Here is a 20,723-nt window from a genome sequence, read left to right as displayed (position 1 = left end):
ACGGAAGGGAAAGCAACACGATAGAAAACAGCAAATGGGGAAAAAGAGAGGGGGGAGGAAGGGAGGGGGAGAGAGAGAGGGAGGGGAAATAATACAGACAGATGATAGGTAGGTGAGTAGATAGGTAGGCAGACAGGCAGACAGACAAACAAACAAACAACCACGCAGACAGATGTACCTTCAGATAGGACTGGGAACTCTTGCATTAAAACCTATTTCCCCTGCTAACCAGAGTAGATGCAGTCCATCTTTTATTTTTCCATCACACTGGTACATGTTCCACCCCCCACCCCCACCCCCCGTCTGTTCAAAGGAAGTTTATTTTGAGCTCAAAAACAATCAGCACAGCTGGGCACCATTTCTGCTAATTCGCTGTTGCATAAATTCAGAGAGGAAAACAAAGTTTCCATGCGAAAAAATATTTAACAGTAATTTGAGAGAGGGGAGGGAGGGAGGGAGAGATTCAGAATTGGAGCTAAGATTAGGGAAATTTGGGATCAAATAGAGTATTAAAATGATAAATCATTATTGTGGCTATTTTGGAATCAGACACAATGCTCCAGAGGAAGACCGTCATAAATTAAATTAAATGCCAGTTTTTTATGTTCCTATTGCGTTTCTATATAAGATAACAATGGATAGAAATTAAGCTAGGAAAAAAGCAACCTAGAACTACGAAGGGATTTCCTAACGGTGAGCTTGCCACCATAACCCATGGAATAGCTTGCCTTCAGAAGTTGGGTGCTCCATCACTGAAGGCTTTCAAGAAGAGACTGGTGGACAGCCTTGGGATCAGATAGGAACTCCTGCTTGAGCAGAGGGGTTGGACTAGAAGACCTCAGAGGTCCCTTCCAATTCTATCACTTTATGTTTTATGTTCTTAAGCATGACAAAATGACCCTTAAAAGCCATCCAGCTGCTCTGCAAGATTTCTTACCTTCTATTCGTTTCTCCGTTTTGAGCAAGCATGTCTAGAAATGGAACCGATTTTTATTTTAGCTCTGAAGAGTATCTTAGTTTAGGACATCATGAACATGTAGAAGAAAAGAACAGAATTCTAATTTCCTTTCCAAGCAAGGAAATCAAATTTTCTATTTATTACCAAGAGAGAAATGTGACAAGATAGGGTACAATAATTTCTGGCTCTTTTTTTAAGTCTAATTATAGTCTTTCATCAGCTGAAAGGATGCCTTCTCAAGATCCAACTGGCTGAGGACCAGAATGCATTCAATGTTTCTGCTTCATCAAATGGACACGGCTGCTGTTTTCCTGCTAACAGTTGTTTCTTGAGAGTACATGCATAATAGTTTGGTTTTGCTTCGCCTGTGAAGATAACCACATCCTTCCTATTCTGTCTAGATGCACCTAGAGTACTGCATCCAGTTTGGGTCACCACACTATAAAGAAGATGATGAGGTTCTAGAAAGAGTGCAGAGAAGAGCAACCAGGATGATTAGGGGCCTGGAGGATAAAACATATGAAGAACGGTTGCTGGAACTGGGTACGTCTAGCTTAATGAAAAGAAGGACTAGCAGGTGACATGATAGCAGTCTTCTAATATTTGAGGGGCTACCACAGAGAGGAGGAGGGGGTCGAGCTATTCTCCAAGGCACCTGAAGGCCAGACAAGGAACAACGGATGGAAACTGATCAAGGAGAAATTCAACCTGGAAATAAGGAGGAATTTTCTGACAGTAAGAACAGTAAGAACAATAAGAACCAATGGAACAGAAGTTGCCTTCAGAAGTTATGGGTGCTCCATCACTGGAGCTGGACAGCCACTTGTCAGAAATGGTATATGGTCTCTTGGCTTGAGCAGAAAGCTGGACTAGAAGACTTCCAAGGTCCCTTCCAATTCTGCGATTCTGCATCTCGTTCTGTCCTGAAGTCTCTGAGATGTCTTCAGGAGGACCTTCCAGGTTATTGAATGGTAGAAAAAGGTTCATTGCTGAATCAAACCCATAGCCAACTCAGATGTATGTGATTCATACATGGACAATGTTGCGTGCCTCAGCCATTTTTTTAAGGATATAAATTTTTTGAAAGGATGGAGCAACCCTTCCCTACAGAGCTCTGTTCAAATCGTGCACCTTGATCTGGGAGTTTTGGATGTTTCGGTAAGGCATTTGAAAATAATGAAGTTCTCCACTTCTCCTTTTATGCAACTCAATGATGCAAATCATGAAGCTGGTTCACAGAGACATATAAAGCCATCCATCCAGCCCTACCTAGTTACAGAGGGACGGGAAAACCTGCTTCTGTCTCCCAGTGCAATAGATCTCACATTTGATCAGATTCTTGACTGATTTAGAGTGACAACAGTTTGTTCTCAAAAGTCTTTCTGATCACCTGCTGTCTGATTATTCAAGTAGGAAAGAGGTCATCCCAAAGTGTAAGGTTGGTATCATCAATACTTCCAATGATACCCAATATATCCATCAATCCAGACCAGCCAATGAGGCTGTCAATATTCTGACTCGGAGGCGGTGAAGGCCTTAATCTTATCAGGGCTGAGTGGGTGTAAATATTATGGCATTCTGGATCTGGGAATATTCCATCTTTAATCTTGGATGGGGTTCCAATTTTTCATTCAAGGTGTATAACCTGAGAAAGACTTCCAGGACTCACAGTTCAATCAGCAGATGACATCTTTGCATAACTTTATTTGGTTCACCAACAGTACAATTTCCTGGATCAGGAGCCCATCATTGAATCACTCATGCCCTGATCCGCTTCAACTATTGCAATGCACTCTACACTGGGATTCCCTTGAGAGACCCCCACAGAAGCTAGAGCAGGCTCAACAGAATGCAACAGCCAACACTCAAAAGAAAAAGGGAAATTATGAAGCAATTTGAAGATGACAGCAATGTAGGCTGAAGACCCAAGGTTATGCACATAAATTTATCTTTTCCGATTACAGACTGGCTTGAAGATAAGGACCAAGTTCCAGCATTAAATCTTAAAACTATAGTGAGATGTGCAGAAGACAGTCTATTCCTCTGGATATCCTTAATCAAGTTCCACGAATGGGGATTAAAGGCAATTAACTTAGTCAGATAAAAGCACTGGAAGATATTTAGGCCAACAGAAGGTTAACAGTTACTTTACTAAATTGGTGTGGGTTTATAAGAGACTTTTTTTTAATCATTCAGCAATTGCTCCCTAATAAGCCACAAACATCTGCTGCAATAATTGATCACCCAATTTTTACATCTGAGGTTGCACCTAAACCAAGACTTAAAAATGCTTCACAAAACAGAGATTATTTAAATGATTTAGACAGCTACTGTGGCATCCACCTTCACTAGGAACTGAACTGAATTTTCCTAACAGTGACAAACGTTTTCACAGCTGCACTGAAATGACAATAGGTCAGCAAACAGATTTGTTGACACGCGCTGCGTTACCCAGAAACCTTTTCACCAAATACTTCTCTCCTTTCCATGCCTCCCCTTTCTCTTATTCCCAGGATTAGGCAAGAGAAGAAGAGGATGAGCCCAACAAGATGGATAGACTTGGTTACAGTAGCAATGTGTGCATCATTGGAAGACCTGAAAGATGGAGTTAGGAACAGGTCATCATAGAGAAAATGGGACTAGGTGGTTGCTTAAGGCCATAATCTTAATTCTAATTCTTGTCCCAACATAACGAAGATTCTTTGAGCTGAGTTTGACTTGTGGTGGATTCATAAACCCATCCATGCAGGATTCTTAGAACAATGTGGAAGGGATTTCCTGTACACCAATGGCAGAGCTCCAAATAACATCTTTACGGCATATTATGGGGGAGATCTAACTTTCTTGAGAAGTCTGTAATACTGGGAAAGATGGAAGGAAAGAGGTGATGATGATGACCAGCAGCAAGATGGATGGACTCCATTACAGAAGTTGATAGGTACACCTTTGGAACACTTGAAGGGCCAGGTCCAGAACAGATCATCCTGGAGAAGATCCATCTGTGTGATCACCACGAATGATCTGACACGATAAGAGCACAACCAACCAACCAACCAACCAATCAAGTTATGGCATGCCACCAAGTCTCATTCAATTGGAGTATTTATAAATATTGCAAACAAAGAAAGAAACATTCCCACCATTCAATGGCTGGGTATTTATTATTCAATTATTTCCTCTTAGCACCTGCCCACCCCAAAACTTCTGCTTTTAACAGCTCCTTCCTTCTTCTTCAAACACAAAACTGTGACTTGTGTGGCTTTCCTTCAGAAGCTGTGTCTCAGGGGTCTATGACAATTTGCCATGGCCAACTCACAATGGTCAACTTGCTGCAGCCAACTCACTGCGAGAGAACTTGCCACAGCAGAACAACTTGCTGCAGGACAAGAGTTGCACTAATATCAAAGAAATTGTGGAGTAGAATCATTCAAGAAAGGATGCAAAAGGAAGGGACAGAAATTAAATTATTATTTTATTTATTTTAAATAAATGAATTGTGAAATTACACCATGGCCAGTTGGCCCACGATGAGTTGGCCTGCGATGAGTTGGCTGTGGCGAGTGGTCCCATTCTGGTGTCCTCAGTGCTATGGATGACACACACAGAAGAGACTTCAGCTGAGTCTGAAACACCAGATCTGAAGTGTCTCTTATTGCACAGACAAAGACTAAACTGTATCCTTCTGAAAATCAAAGAACAAAGAACAATGCCATAAACCTTTGAACTCTCTCTACGGAAATCAAGTAGCTGTTCATATAGGCTAGACTGCTGCACTTGGGAGGCAGGAAGTAACTGTAGATCGGCATGCTCATAAAAGTGGAAGCAAGCTGGAATTGCTCAAAGAGGTGGATGAAGGGATGGGATCCAAATCTAATGGCCGCAACTTGTGCTTTCTGCTTAGGAGTTGGACAAGCCTTGTAAAGTACCAAGGGAACAAGATCCATCCTTCAGTTGGTGCACTGCATATATATATAGAAACAGTAGAGCAAAATTCCTTTAGAGGTATGGTTTTAACAATATATTTTGGATACATTATGTGGATTCTAGCTTTTTGGAAAAGCCTCCAATGCTGAGAAAGGTAAAAGTAAGAAAGATCATATGTAGGAAATGACTAGACTTAGCCTGAGGGAGGGGTCAAATGCATAATCAGTCTTGAATCTCTTCATGTACACAAGAGATCTAAGTCCAGCCCACTTTGAATTCCATGGACTCTTGTCTACCATCTATTTGCTTTGAGCATTAGTAATTCAGATTCTTATACAGAGCTTAAGTTAGCAATCAACCTATATATTCATCTGAACTGCCCGACTCCTGATTTCCTGGGCTTGACATGATGAACTATCATAGTGGGAGCTACAAGGATCCCAGGGAGGATCCTAATCTGTGGCATATGGTCATCCAAGGACAAACCCACATCCCACACACAAAACATCGCTGGTGAGATTTAAATTGCTTATATTTATTAATTGTTATGTTCAGCAGTAACTCAATACTGTCTATCTTGTATTTGGTTCTCACTGTATGTATCCCTATTTTCCTCAGTTTCACCATATCCTGTTCTTTCAATAAAGCATTCAGATCTATGCACACAGTCTGTTTTATTGGAGGATAGGTGAGTTTGGCTGTATGTTGAGCTGCACACAGATTAATGTGTAGTGAGGACAGAACATTATTAATTAGAATCTATGACTAACATCTCCGAAACACCATTATCTTCTTAACTGCATCTCAGTAAATTATTTTGATGGACCCAAGAGAGTTGTCACCAAAGATTATATATTTCTGCAACCACCTTAAAAAAGAAGAAAAATTCAATGCAATCCGTAAAGCATTTGTATTCATGAAGACAACCACTAGCTAGGACCATGGCAAGAGTTATTTCTTGGTTGAGTGCATCTTTTTCCATGTCCACAGAATAATGAGGGCAATAATAATATGATTTCAGAACAATGTTCTTGCAAGTTCAGGTATTTATCACGGAACCATAGTAACACAGTTGACCAACCTCAGATGATTTCAAAAAAGCTAAGTGGAGTCAGCTCTGCTTAGTACATGGAAATACCAGAGTTGTAAGCAAGACTGGATTTAAAAAAAAAAATACCAGGAGTATGAATCACTTGGAGTCAAATTCGACTTTAAAAAGTTGTTATTGTTTAACATGCCACAATAAGATTCAAATTCCTTGCTATAAAAACAGAGCACAAGATCCTATTCACATTTGTTTACTAGGAACAAGCTATAAAAATAATAACACCCAGGACCAAAATATACTGGAAATCATACATTGTAATGATGAAGCATCTGAGTAGGGACTTCAGATGGTTGACCATCTCTGGTCCAAGAAGTAAAGGAAAGCCAGAGATGGTTCATACTTGGATAAAGCACCAGCTAGGAAATCCCAGGGCTGGAAGTCAGATTGAGAGGTTTTGTTTTTTGCCTTGAAAACATTTCGCTTCTCATTCCAAGAAGCTTATTGGAATTCAGAACTTCCTGCGGATGATCTCGCAAGAAGGCAAGGCCAACCATGGCTGATAAAATGAAAACAACATCTCCATGAAATCATAAGGAGGCAAGCTCAGGTTAGGTGAGTCTTTACTTTCTCAGTGGCCAAGGTGAAACACACACACACAAACGCGGACAGACAGACAAAGTAGGGACTTACCCAGAAGATGATGTTGTAGCTGAAGAGGAGATATTTATACCAACAGCTGATTTCAGCAGAAGGATACCGGTAATAGTGCATCTTTTAGAGGGCAGCAGCTGTGCAGAAGCAGGGCAAGAGAATTGCTGGTTAGCAAGACAGAAGTCATTGGATTCAGCTAATGTAGCTACTGTTGACTGTGAAGCTGACATATGTGTAGCCATGTGTTATTGTAAAGGTAAAGGTTCCCCTTACACATGTGTGCTAGTCATTTCCGGCTCTAGGGGGTGGTGCTCATCTCTGTTACAAAGCCGAAGAGCCAGCGCTGTCCAAAGACATCTCTGTGGTCATGTGGCCGGCATGACTAAACGCCTTCGAAGGCACACGTAACCCTGTTGCTTTCCTACCAAAGAGGTCTCTATTTTTCTATTTGCATTTTTTATGTGCTTTCGAACTGCTAGGTTGGCAGAAGCTGGGACAAATAACGGGAGTTCACTCCGTGACGCGGCACTAGGGATTCGAACCACTGAACTGCCGACTTTTCTGACCGACAAACTCGACGTCTTAGCCACTGAGTTACCCTTATGTTTTATTGTAGCCTTTGTCTATTCTTCTTAACTTTCTTTGGGGTTCCTGCAAAGGGGTTTAAGGGTGCTTCAGGCTCATCACCTTCTAGCAGCAGGAAAGGGGGGTTGTAGAGATAAGGGGGGATGTTGTAACTAGTTGGCATTCCTTCCCATGGGAACTGAGAAGGTGCCTGAAGCTGGTGGAAGATGAAGCTTGGGAGTCATTGGACTGATGGACGGTGTGCTGATTGGAGAATGTGACTCTGGGGGGAAGTTTCAAACTTTTGCTTTTACTGGGTGTAATTTTGGGCTCTGGTCAGAGTTGGAGTCACACCAAGACCTTGCTAATTTTATATGCTTCTAATAAACAGACTTTGATGAAAAATGGACGCCTTTGATTTTTATTCTGGGGACATATTACTTGGAACCTTGACAGCTATCCAAATAAGAGCAGTGCAGTGGCCTAGTGGTGAAAATGCTCACCTCCCCACTCGGAAGGTTGAGAGTTCAATCCGAGGTAGCAGCAGATATTTCTTCCCTAGGTGTGAAGAAAAAATATCTCTTGTGAACTTCAGGTAGGTGTCAGAAAGGGCAGCTGGTTAGTAAATGCTCAGATACATCCAGTGTACTTGACTCTATCCCAGATTAAGGTTTAGGGAGCCATAAAAGGATGTTTTATGTAGCTATCCAAAAAGGTTCAAATTAGTCGCATGTGCCCCAAAGAAATCTTTAGAGCACTGCAGTCGAAAGCAAATTCCAAGGGGTCAAATTTATATATGAAGTTTGAATGGTGCACCAGAGACCTTTTTGCCTTCGTTCTACATTTTTGGGTGGACGGGAGAACCTATATCCTTCTATATGAAGATGTTAGAAAGAAAAGAAAAGAAAAGAAAAGAAAAGAAAAGAAAAGAAAAGAAAAGAAAAGAAAAGAAAAGAAAAGAAAAGAAAAGCTGAAGTGGTGAAACAGAAACCTAGGAATAAACATGACTCGGACAACACCAGCTGTTACGCTCTTTTTTTAAATAACCGTAATTATTCACTACCCTAATTGAAATTTATTGCACAAAACCCAACGTCATGTACTTTTTCCTCTTTTGCCAAGATGAAACAAAAACATTAAATAAAATAAAGAATAAATCTTTTGGAATAAAGACATGGCTTTGGTTAACAGCAGTATAGATTAAAACAATTTTGCTGTTATCTGTCCCAAGGTAACAAATACTGGCAAGCAAACATGACTGTAAGGTCAGAGTTAATGCAGTCTTCAACGGGGTTTCTTCCTCCAGAATGTAAGGAAACTAAAGACTGAGATTGCAAATGTTTCTGATAATTAAGAATTATGGGCAATATTATCCAACTTCAGCTGTTATCGTTTCCCCTACTTGCAACCGCATCTGCCTTGGTTTCTCTTGCCCAATTCCAGATGGAAAGGAGAACAAGCCAATAGCTTTTCTCAAAAAATACCTACATACTATTTAAACTGATTCCTGGAACCTTTGTAGGCATAACTATGCATCATTAGGCAAAATATTTTGAACTTTCAACTGGGTCAACTTAAAGAATGGCCTCAAAATTTGGACGCGTGGAATTGAAATGTGGCAAATGTTACTCAACATTTCACAACAAACATATCATGATGGACAAAATGTTCTAAAATGTTCTATGTGGTGATGTTTGGTAGTTCCACCTCAGCATTTTTGAGGCAGCAACACCCCTGAATGTACTCCAGCTTTTCGAGAGAAGGCATTGAAGACTCTGATAAAGAAATATCTCTGAAAGGATGACTCAAGAGGTCACCAGTTATCTAGTAACGAACTAAAATGGTAGCCCAGTTGATTGGCTCACCTTGCAAACATTTCTGCTCGCTTATCTCCTAGTGGCACACACAGCTGTGGGAAGTTAATAAATAAATTGTCTGCAATACAAGGGCTTCCAGCCATGGTTGAAAGATCAGGGTTTTTTTATGGCTTCCTTGCTTTTAAAGTTCACCATATTTCCTGCCTGAATTCCTGTGCGTTTTTATTTTACGTGCTGAATCACATTGAGTGGTGATGTTATTGGAGGGGCACATAGTTAATTAAGATCAAACCAGTGGTGGGATTTAATTTTTTTTTTACTATCAGTTCTGTGGGCCTGGCTAGGTGGGCGTAGCCATGTGACTGGGTGGGCATGGCTTTTTTTTTGCAGCACCCCCCATTTTGGGGCCTTCTGGGTCTCAGACAAGCCTCCGATGGGGCATTTTTGCTCCCAGGAAGCTTCCCGGGGCCCAGGAAGGAAAAAAAATGGAGCAGGGAGGGCTGCGCCCCCACCCCCCCAATTTTTGCCTTCTGGGCCTTAGGGAAACCTCCTTGGTGAAGCAGTAAGTAAACGAGGGGAATCCCAGCACAGCTGATCATAGGAACAGCTGATTGTCAGGAGGGAGGAAGAAAAGAAATACCTTAAGGAGTGACTGGGCTGGGTAAGTGTCAGGTGGGCAGGGTGAGCGAGCATCTGGTGACCGGGTTGGCATGGCCCAGCCAGAAGTTACTACCGGTTTGGCAACCCATGCCAAATCGTTGCTACCGGTTCGCTTGAACTGGTGTGAACCAGCTGAATACCACCACTGGATCAAGAGCAGGAAATTAGGAGCCAAGATGGTTCAAATGAATGCAAGTTTGTTGCATGCAAACATTCCCTACAAGAATCTGAACCACTAACAGTCAAAGCAAATTGGGGGTAGATAAGAGTCAACTGAATTCAAGGTGGGCTGGACTTAGATCTCTTGCGGGCACAAAGGAACTCAAAACTAATGAGATGCTTGGCCCCTCCTTCAGGCTCAGCTTGGTCATCTCCTACACATCATCTTCTTTCTTACTTTTACCTTTCTCAGCATTGGAGACTTTTCCAAGGAGCTAGTATCCTACAGTTATCTTTCTTATCTGTCGACAATTGTCTGGGAAAGTTGCAAATGGTGATCACATGACCCCAGGATGTTGCAACCATCATCGACATGTGCCAATTGCCAAGCGCACAGATTTTGATCACATGATCCTAGAGATGCTTTGTCTGTCATAAGTGCAAGATCATAAGTCACTTTTTTCCCCCCAGTGCCATTGTTAACTTCCAACAGTCACTAAACAAATAGTGATGGTTGGAAGTTACAACTTTAGAAAAAGGGCAAGGCGGACCCTGAATACGCTAAGAAGAAGATCTAGAAAAAACGGAGAGTAAGCACCTTGCCCCGCTTCCTTCCTAGCAGATGTAGAAACCAACTGCTACCAGGAAGAGAAGGAGAAGGTGAAGGGGAGGAGGAGGAAGAGAAGATGATGAAGACAAAGATGAAGAAGAAGGAAAAGAAGAAAAGAAGGAGAAGAAGAAGAGAAGGAGAAGAAGAAGAGGAGGAGGAGGAGGAGGAGGAGGAGGAGAAGGGAAGGAGGAGGAGGAGATGAAGATGAAGAAGATGAAAAAGAAGAGGAGGAGGAGGGGGAAGGAGAAGGGGAAGGGAAGGAGGAAGAGATGAATAAGATGAGGAGGAGGAGGAGGAGGAGGAGGAGGAGGAGGAGGAGGAGGAGGAGGAGGAGGAGGAGGAGGAGGAAGTCTGTATAAAGAGGGAGTAGAATTGAGGATAGTCAACTCACAGTCGCGTCTGAGCTTCCCTTCCTGACAACTGTCACCAGCCACTGAGTAAACAGCTGACAGTTAGGTGCCAAGAAAATGGCTGTCGTGGCCAGGATTCCATCAGTGGCGACAGATGACCAGGGAATGTAAACACACAGAGAGATACAGTCCCTTTGATGTTTCTCTCAAATGGCTGTCCTTGGTCAAACTAATTTAGCTGGGAATTTGTTTCCTATCAGAAACTTTAAAAAAAACAACCACCTCACAAGTGAGAAAGGACCTTCTAATTCTTTAGTTAGTCCTTGACTTATTGACTTATCACATGATCAAAATTCAGTTGCATGGCAACTACCGTGTTTCTCATATAATAAAGCCGGGTCTTATTTTTTTTGAGCCCCGAAAAAATGGCTAGGCCATCTTTTCGGGGGTGACTTAATTCCCCCCCCCTTGCATCTTAGGGTGGCCGGGCAGCGATGGCTTGGATGTTGACCTCGGCATTGGTGGGGCACTTCATATTGGGGTCAACGCAGGCAGCACCATATCCGGGTGTGCAACAAAAGTACCTCCTAACGGCAAGCCCCCCCACCATCCCCCCTCATTTCACATGTTTTAATATAGGCCTTAATTTGGGGGGAGGGCTTAATTTCATTTCATGCCTATAAAACATGCTGGGACTTCCTCTTGGGGGAGGCCATATTGTTGGAGAAACAGGGTAGTTGTAGCATCCCGGGGTCATGCGACCAACTCTTATGACGTTCCGACGAGCAAAGTCAATGGAGAAGATCTCCACAACCATATGACTCACATAACAACTGCGGTGATTCACTTAACACTTCACTGTGGCAAGAAAGGTCACAAAACGGAGCAACACCCACTGAACAACGGTCTTGAGTTAGCAACAGAGATGATGGGCTTGATTGTGCTTGAAGTTGAAGGCTACAACTCTGCGTTTCTGGACCCTTTTGTGACTCATCTCTAAATCATGTTTTTCTTCTTCTTCTCTTGGACATTATTTTAATTTGTGGGAATCGGTCTTAGCCTCAAGAGCAAACTATAAATCCTTTTTAAAAGCTCATAGGATCCCCTCCAAAGAGGAGAGGGAAAGGATGTGTGTGGAGTATATAGCATGTTGGAATCCAATCCCTAAGGACAGTGGCCCCCAATCTTTTGGGGCACCAGGAACCGGTTCCGTGGACAGAGGTTTTTATGTGGACCGAAGGGGTGCGTGTGTGCTTTCACATGCTGCCTGCATCCCATGGGTGGGGCTTCACTTGTTTGTGTGGCCCGGTTGGGGTAAGTCATGGCCCCAGGCCAGTCCACGGACCGGGGAATTGGGGGGCCCTGCCTTAAGACACGGAGTATAAACTTGCAAGACTATGACTAAAGTGTCCATTCTAGACTCTTGTAACTAGGAGTTTTAATGCTGTTGTTTTTTACTGTTTTGATGCTTTATAAAACAGAATAGAATATAGAACAAAATAGAACAGAATAGAACAGAATATATAATAGAATAGAAATACACTAGAACATAGAACAGAATAGAATAGAATAGGAATATTCTTTATTGGCCAAGTGCCATTGGACACACAGGGAACTTGTCTTTGGTGCATATTGCCTGTTTTTCATTGTTTTAAAATGTTTTTAAAATGTTAGTTGTATTGTGAGCTTTGAATTTTGAGTCTCCTGAAGTCTTTTGTTGAGATGGGCAGCTATAGAAAGGAAATCAAACTTTCCCTAAGACACACACACACACACACACACACCCAAAATACAAATTCCATTCTGGAGTGCCACTGAGAGCCAAATCAGCCATTTAAGCACGTCAGAAAAAAAAAGAATAACTCCCACCTAAATATTTAGGGAAACATTATCCAAAGCTTAGCCATCAATGAAGCCATTCAAGGGGAGATAAAGGTCAAGGGGAGAGAAACTATAGTCTTTTGGGGACACAATGGCCTTTTGAACATTTCAGAAGAATCTGTACAACATCACTCAGTCCTTCAGGACCCCAAGCTAAGGCTGAGGAAGGAATGGCATAGCAGCCAAGTTCTCCCACTCAACTTCTGATCACACCCAAGTGTTGAAGGAACCATTTCCTCCTTGATTTATAAAGGCCTAAAAGTGAAGTTTCCCCTGGCACATCCGTGCTAGTCGTTTCCGGCTCCAGGGGGGCAGTGCTTATCTCCATTTCTAAGCTGAAGAGCCAGCGTTGTCCGAAGATGTCTCCATGGTCATGTAGCTGGCATGACTAAATGCCTTCGAAGCGCTGTGACCTTCCCACCAAAGTGGTCCCTATTCTTCTACTTGCATTTTTATATGCTTTCAAACTGCTAGGTTGGCAGAAGCTGGGACAAGTGATGGTAGCTCACTCCATTGTGCGGCGCTAGAGATTCGAACCATTGAACTGCCGACCTTTCTGATTGACAAGCTCAGCATCTTAGCCACTGAGCCACTGTGTCCCCTTATAAAGGCCTAGACTGCAGTTATTTTCAAAACAGGAAAGAAGCAAAAGGCCTATTTTTGTGCGCACACATCCCAACTCCCAAACTGCCAGCTGGCAAGATCTCCTGGATCTTAAAGCACAAATCATCCTTCACCAAGATGACAATTTAGCCCCAAATGTCTGTTGCCAGGTGAGACACTTGTTCCATGAGTTTGGCCCCATTTTACAACTTTTCTTGCCACTGTTAAGTGAAATCGCTGCAGTTGTTACTGTGAGGAATGTGACTGTTCAGTGAATCTGGCTTCCCCGTTTGACTCGGCTTGTCAAGAAGGTCACAAAAGTGACCCCTCAGGATGCTACAACCATCATAAATATGAGTCAGTGTTTGAATTTTGATCACATGGGAATGCGGCAATGGTCGTAAGCATGAAAAACGGTCGTATGTCATCTTCTTTCAGTGCCGTTGTAATGTGGAACAGTCAGTGAATGAACTGTTGTGAGTCGAGGATCGGATGTCCTGCTTCTAAAGAATGATATAAAACGCAACTGGCAACTCCCAGCACTCGGGAAGTCAATGTGCTTTCACAACGTGGTTATATATCATGCAAGCACTAAATCTTATTTTCATTCTTCCTCTTCAGATGTTTGCATCCTAGCTATGTTTCCTGATAATCTACTTTCTTTGAGTTCAGCCAAATTGCATCACGTCCCATTGGGGCCATCTTCACGCCCTCCCTTACACATGTTTCCTCGCTGACTCCCTTCTCCCTTCTCTGGCTGTTTTACACACACACACACACACACACACACACACCCGCTTAGGGGCAACCAGAGAAAAAACAGAATGGAACAACTGATGACCTCCTTTTACCGGTCCACAATAGAAAGCATAATAAGATAATCAGAGTTGGAAGGGACCTTGTAGGTCATCTACTCCAACCCCCTCCTGCCCAAGCAGGAGATCCTACACCATTTCTGACAGATGGCAGTCCAGTCTCTTCTTCAAAGCCTCCAGTGATGAAACTCCCACAACTTCCAAAGGCAACTTCTGTTCCATGGGTTGATTGTTCTCACTGTCAGAAAGTTTCTCCTTATTTCCAGGTTGAATCTCTCCTTGATCAGTTTTCATCCATTGTTTCTTGTCTGGCCTTCGGATGCCTTGGAAAATAGCTTGACCCCCTCCTCCTCTCTGTGGCAGCCCCTCCAATATTGGAAGACTCCTATCATGTCTCCCCTGGTCCTTCTTTTCTCTTCACTAGACTAGCCAGGCCCGGTTCCTGTAACAGAAAGCATCCCCCCACTTACTGCAATACGGTGTGGCATGCTGGCTTGACAGCCGCGGATAGAAGGACATTACAGAGGGTGGTGAGCATAGCACAAAACATTGTGGGCTGTCCCCTGACACCACTAGATGACCTCGCTAGGGCTCATTGCCTTAGAAGAGTGAGGAAAATCCTCAGGGACAACTCATACCCTGGTCAGCCCTTCTTTATTCTTCTACCATCGGGAAGGAGATACAGAAACATAGCCAGTTGCACCAACAAGCTGCAGAACAGTTTCTACCTGTGGGCTGTCAGACTCCTGAATGGAAACTACCCTGACAACAACATAGTACGATTGACTTGCATGCAATAACTTCACATGGTGCAATAGGATGGTGTGTTTGTTAGTAGGATTCACTGGGTTAGGGATTTTCTGTCTTCCACTGTGAGTTGTATTGTGTTCCGGGGGGGTGCACGAAGGGAGGCTCAGCCAATCTCATTGTACACAGGTTATACTCTGACAATAAAGCTTTGGAATGAACCAGACACGATTCGTGTGGAATGATGAAATCGTGTCGATGAGAAAGGAAGCTGCCCAGAAGACAAAACAGAATCGGGCCTCACTTTCTCGGCAACGAATGGCATAAAGTGACTTCCTCCAATTGAGAAGGCAGGTGGGACCATGGAGTGAAAGGTAGTTCCACTTCTGGCTTGAAGAAACAAAAGACACTGTGGATGACATGATAGCAGTCTTCCAATATTTGAGGGGCTGCACCAAAAATGAGAGGGAGTCAAGCTATTCTCCAAAGCACCTGAGGGCAGATCAAGGAGAGAAGCAACCTGGAACTAAGAAGGAATTTAATAAACAGAATGCACAATAAACCAGTGGAACAACTTGCATTGAAGCATCTAAAAGTTGTGGATGCTTCAAGACAGGAGGTTTTAAGAGGAGATTCGACAGCCACTTGTCTGAAATGGTATGGGGTTTCCTACTTGAGCAGCAGGCTGGACTAGAAGACCTCCAAGGTCCCTTCAAATTCTATCATTCTGTTATCCTCTCTTGAGAATAAAAATTAAATATCTGGCAGATTTCCAATAGAGAAAAAACTGGCTACATTTCCAAATGGCATTTACATTTTTTCCTTATTTCACTGATTTAGAATACACACAGAGAGAGAGAGAGAAACACACACACTCAGCACTCTTTTAACTGTGCGTAATTGGCAGGCAGGGTCTACAACAACTAAAAATAAAACACCCTGTTCTGAGATACTCTCTACTTTTTCAATGACATTTTCCCTAAAACTGGACCCCTTTAATTCTAACTGGACTAAAAATTCTCCCCCAAATTCACAATTCTAGAGTATACGTTGAGTATTCTCGCCTCAAGCTTGGCCAGTTGGGAACTGGGATATCAAATGAACAACCTCCCAAACAGTATGACTGCTGAGTTGTGATATTTTGCGCTGCCCAATCAGGTGTCAGAGGTGACCAGGCTGAGCCTGAGGGAAGAGTGAAATGCATCATCAGTCTCGAGTCCCTGCGTGCCCACAAGAGATCTAAGCCCAGCCCACCTTCAATTCCATTGACTCTTAAAGATAAAGGTTCCCCTTGCACAAATGTGCTAGTCATTTCTGGCTCTAGGGCGCTGGTGCTCATCTCCATTACAAAGCCAAAGAGCCAGCGCTGTCCGAAAATGTATCCGTGGTCATGTGGCCAGCAGGATTAAACACTGAAGGCACACAGAACACTGTGACTTTCCCACCAAAGGGGTCCCTATTTTTTGACTTGCATTTTTTACGTGCTTTCGAACTGCTAGGTTGGTGGAAGCTGGGACAAAGAACGGGAGCTCACTCCATTATGCGGTGCTAGGGATTCAAACTGCTGAACTGCCAAGACAAGCTCAGCATCTTAGCCACTGAACCACCGTGTCCCCTTCCGTTGACTCTTATCTACCACCAGTTTGGTTTGACCATTAGCAGCTCAGATTCTTGTAGTGAGTTAGCATGGATTCAACCCATACTCATTTGGAACAACCTTGATTCCTGATTCCTTGCGCCCACATCTGGTCGACAAGCACGCATCCTGTTCTGCTGATCACTTCGCATCTTGTCTGATCAGCGAATTTCCTCTGCTCGGTGAACTTCCTTTTCACTCTCTGTGACCCATCTGAAGCCTCCTGTAGCCCCAAGCAAAACAGCTTAGGACAGGGGGCTTCAAACTTGATGGCTTTAAGACTTGTGGACTTCAACTCCCAGAATTCCTCCTCCAGTCATGTTAGCTCAGGAATTCTGGGAGTTGAAGTCCACAAGCCTTCAAGCTGTCAAGTTTGAAGCTTCCCTTGGCTTTGGATCTCTTGGGTTTCAGGAATCTCACAATGATCTGGTGATGTCTGCCCACTGACGTCCCAGGGGAGAAGATGCCAATTCAAGATGGAATCGCAAGCTTAAGCCAACTTTCTTTTCTACGTGGGTCCACATATATATCTTAGAAACCCCCCAACCCCAAGGGATGTAGGATCAGCTTCAACATGAGGCCACCCACACTGCAATAGTAAAGTAACTTGCTCCTGCTAGGAATACAGGAGTAACATATGTTGGTGACCCAAGAAGGAATGACAGCAAGATGACCTGGAACAAGAGCTTTTTCTTCTCTCTTGCTTTCTTTTCTTTTCTTTTTTTGCAACCACAGCTGTTATGGTGAGCACAAACAGCTCGGCAGAAGTCATAAAACAAGAGCTTGCAATTATTCTGCTTTGGCAACCCCATTAAACTCGTATTTTCTTCATCCAGGAAGCGAGTGGAATAAAAAAAAATCACTTTTTTTTTCTATGCTGTAATTTGTTAAAGAAATGGGTGACATCGTAGAATTAATTGGTCACGTCAGGAAGGAATACAATAACAGGGCAAAATATAAGTCTGGATTATTATTCAATGGTAAAATAAACGTAATTAGCAATCCTCCCTAGTAATTATATATGGATGTGCCCACGCAGAGGGTTTTTCAAACACGAAGAGTTAAATCATTCTGAACACATTAGAAACTGTGTGAAATTAAATTGTGGTTCAAGCCATTGGCAAGAACACCAATTAGGAACATTAAAAGTTGTGAATTTAAACCAAATTAAGGGTAGTTCATTAATTTCCCCTCTTAATAAATTATCCATTTCAGCTCTTTTAGGCATCCATTATGCTTGCAGAATGTACAATTAAATGGAGATGTGTAAGGTGCCGCCACCTGCTCGTATCTCTTAGGGAAAATCTGCAGAGTTCCTTAATAATAACAAATTTCACCAGCATTGATAATTTGATAATTGGGAATCTGGGGTTGCCACAAAGTGGCATGGTATTTATGTTATTCTATTCTATTCTATTCTATTCTATTCTATTCTATTCTATTCTATTCTATTCTATTCTATTCTATTCTATTCTATTCTATTCTATTCTATTCTACATTCTCCTCTCTTCTATTCTATTCCTAATTTTTATTCTATTCTATTCCTAATTTTTTTATTCTACTCTACCCTACCCTACCCTACCCTACTCTACTCTACTCTACTCTACTCTACTCTACTCTGAAGAGCAAAGACATAACACATTATGGAAGCTGCTGCTATCAGATCAAACCCAGCAGGTTGTTCCTGTTTCCTTCTCTTTGAAAAAAAAGAAAATATTTTGCAATGGAGCAGTTGAGCAAGGAAGACAGCTAGATCTGGAAAGTCAGATGTGCAATTGTGTCAAAACACTCAGCTGAAGTCATGCAAAGGTTCTCATAAGACAAAAAGCTGACAAAAAGAGAAGCATGTGTTTTAAAAAAAAGGTTTTAGAAGTATTTTTTAAAAAAATAAACAATTACTCACTGAGACACTATTCCCAGCTTAAGTAAGAAGAATTCTCAGTGGGAAACAGTTGGGACTGATCTAAAAAAGGAAGGGAGGGAGGGTCTGGAAGCCAGAGACAATATTTCAAAAAAAAAAAAAAATATTCGGGGAGAAATGAAAGGTTCCGCTGGAGTGGGTTTGGTTGCATCCATGTCTAGATTTAAAGAGATATTTTAAACAAGGTTGCATGCATGGAAGCGCTTTGGGAGCCATAAAGCTGAAGATTTGCAGTTCTGCCTTTTTTTTCCTCTTGTGTTCCTCCTAGGAGCAGATTTACAACTTGAAGGGCTGGGAAAGAGTTCCAAGCAAAATAAAACCGTCTCTTTTAAGGACATTCTGTTTCTCCTTTGGACAAGAACTGTGGTCACCTTCAGAAGTGCAGCTTCCAAATCCAGATATGGTGCATTACACTGTGGACACAAATTTACGGGATGGCAAGAAGCTCTTTGGGAAAACAGATTTCCCAAAAGGGACACTCCATCCACCAAGGTTTTGAAAATAAGAGCGTTCCAAGGAATACAGCATTCCTATTTTGCACCTCCATATCAGAAGCCCTATATCTGTAAGTAAGGAGGAGGAGAAGGAGGCCTTGGGAGATTAAAAAAAAGAACAAAAAAGAGCATTTAAACATAAACAGTGATTTGGGGCCTTGAGTTCCTGCATTTTTCCCCCCAAGGACTCTAAGCGTTTTAGCTGATCAAGGTCAGCCTTGGGAAACCTCATAGCCCATCTGCATATTTTTCTAGGCAATAATATGCAAGTTGTTTTTTTCACAGTTGTCTTCTAGGTTCTCCTGTTGCAGGGTTTCAGATGCAGCTCAGCTTTTCACGACGAGTGGAAGCGGTCCCAACAGTGAGCAAAATCTTCACGAAAACGCTCAATCAAACCTTGGCCTGCTTGAAGATGGGGTGGACTTCAACTCCCAGAATTCCCCAGCTAGCCTGCTGGGAATTGAAGTCCACCCATCTTCAAAGCAGGCCAAGGTTAAGGAAATACTGGGCTATTGTTCTACAGAGATTCTCCATCATTCAAGTCATGGTAGTCCCAACAGTGTTTTCCCCAAAGGCAACTGGACTTTTCTTGGATTTTTTTTCCTTGAAAAGGTTTTGCTCCATAGAATAGAATAGGATAGGATAGGATAGGATAGGATAGGATAGGATAGGATAGGATAGGATAGGATATTGGAATGAAGAAATAGAATGGAATGGAATGGAATGGAATGGAATGGAATGGAATAGAATAGAATAGAATAGAATAGAATAGAAATAGAATAGAATAGAATAGAATAGAATAGAACAGAAATAGAAATAGAAATAGAAATAGAATTCTTTCATTGGCCAAGTGTGGTTGGACACACAAGGAATTGATCTTTTCTGCAGAAGGTCTCATAGAACTTGGCAAGCTTAAGACTTGTGGATTTCAACTCCCAGAATTCCTGAGCTCTCATGACTGGAGGAGGAATTCTGGGAGTTGAAGTCCACAAGTCTTAAAGCTGACATGTTTGAAGGCCCCTGGAATAGAATAACAGAGTTGGAAGGGACCTTGGAGGTCTTCTAGTCTAACCCCCTGCCTAGGCAGGAAACCCTACACCACTTCAGACAAATGACTGTCCAATCTCTTCTTTAAAACCTCCAGTAATGGAGCACCCACAACTTCTGGAGGGAAGCTGTTCCTCTGATTAATTGCTCTAATAGTCAGGAAATTCCTCCTTAGTTCTAAGTTGCTTCTTTCCTTGATTAGTTTCCACCCATTGCTTCTTGTCCTGCCTTTCAGGTACTCTGGAGAACAGCTTGACCCCCTCCTCCTCTCTGTAGCAGCCCCTCAAACATTGGAAGGTTGCTATCATGTCTCCCTTAGTCCTTCTCTTCCCTAGATTAGCTATGCCTGGTTCCTGCAACCTGTTCTTCATATGCTTTAGCCTCCAGTCCTCTAATCCTCTTGGTTGCTCTTCTCTGCACTCTTTCCAGAGTCTCAACATTCTTGTCCAAGAGGCTTCTTCAGAAGGGAAGCAGCAGCTTCTCGGATGAGAAGCGAAATGTTTTCAAGGGGGAAAACAAACAAACAAAACAAAAAAGGTCCAGCTGCTTTTTGGAAACCTATCTTTGTGATGACTGGTCTATCGATTTAGGATTGGGGGGGGGTGTCAACTCAAGGCCCATGAGCCAGATCTGGCCCATTGGATGCTTCAATCTGGCCCACGGGGCCGGACTGGAAATAGCAAAAGATCAGCCCACGGTGCCTCTGGAAAAGCAGGGCACGGTTCAGCCATCAGGGTGCTGCAGGAGGCTGTCCAGGACAAAAACGGAGTGCAAGGGGGTGCATGTGAGTCCCCCCCCCCATGCCCCATTTCGGCCAGCGGGGCGCTGCAGGAAATGT

General features: G+C 42.8%; 1 protein-coding gene across 6 annotated transcripts in view; it reads right to left on the bottom strand.

Moving 5' to 3' along the window:
• Positions 1 to 20,723, bottom strand: part of TSPAN14 (tetraspanin 14) — a 51,135-nt gene that overhangs the window by 14,763 nt on the left and 15,649 nt on the right. For 2 of the 6 annotated variants that reach the window (XM_087963958.1, XM_087963960.1), the window contains exon 2: positions 6,621 to 6,718. The exons of 1 other annotated variant lie outside the window; for it this stretch is intronic. In XM_087963958.1, the coding sequence (XP_087820084.1) occupies positions 6,621 to 6,701 (81 nt within the window). In that variant the 5' untranslated portion in view covers positions 6,702 to 6,718. Of the gene's footprint in view, positions 1 to 178; positions 284 to 6,620; positions 6,719 to 7,648; positions 7,704 to 10,782; positions 11,000 to 20,723 lie in introns of those variants that run through there. 3 more of the 6 variants (XM_087963959.1, XM_087963961.1, XM_087963962.1) reach the window with 3 other exon arrangements.

This window comes from Notechis scutatus, chromosome 4 (assembly GCF_049901735.1).
Source record: "Notechis scutatus isolate UNSWTSFEM ecotype Mainland chromosome 4, rNotScu1.2, whole genome shotgun sequence".
In the NCBI taxonomy this organism is placed as follows: domain Eukaryota; kingdom Metazoa; phylum Chordata; class Lepidosauria; order Squamata; family Elapidae; genus Notechis; species Notechis scutatus.
Note: the sequence above shows the minus strand (reverse complement) of the source record. Positions and strands in the feature narration are given on the sequence as shown.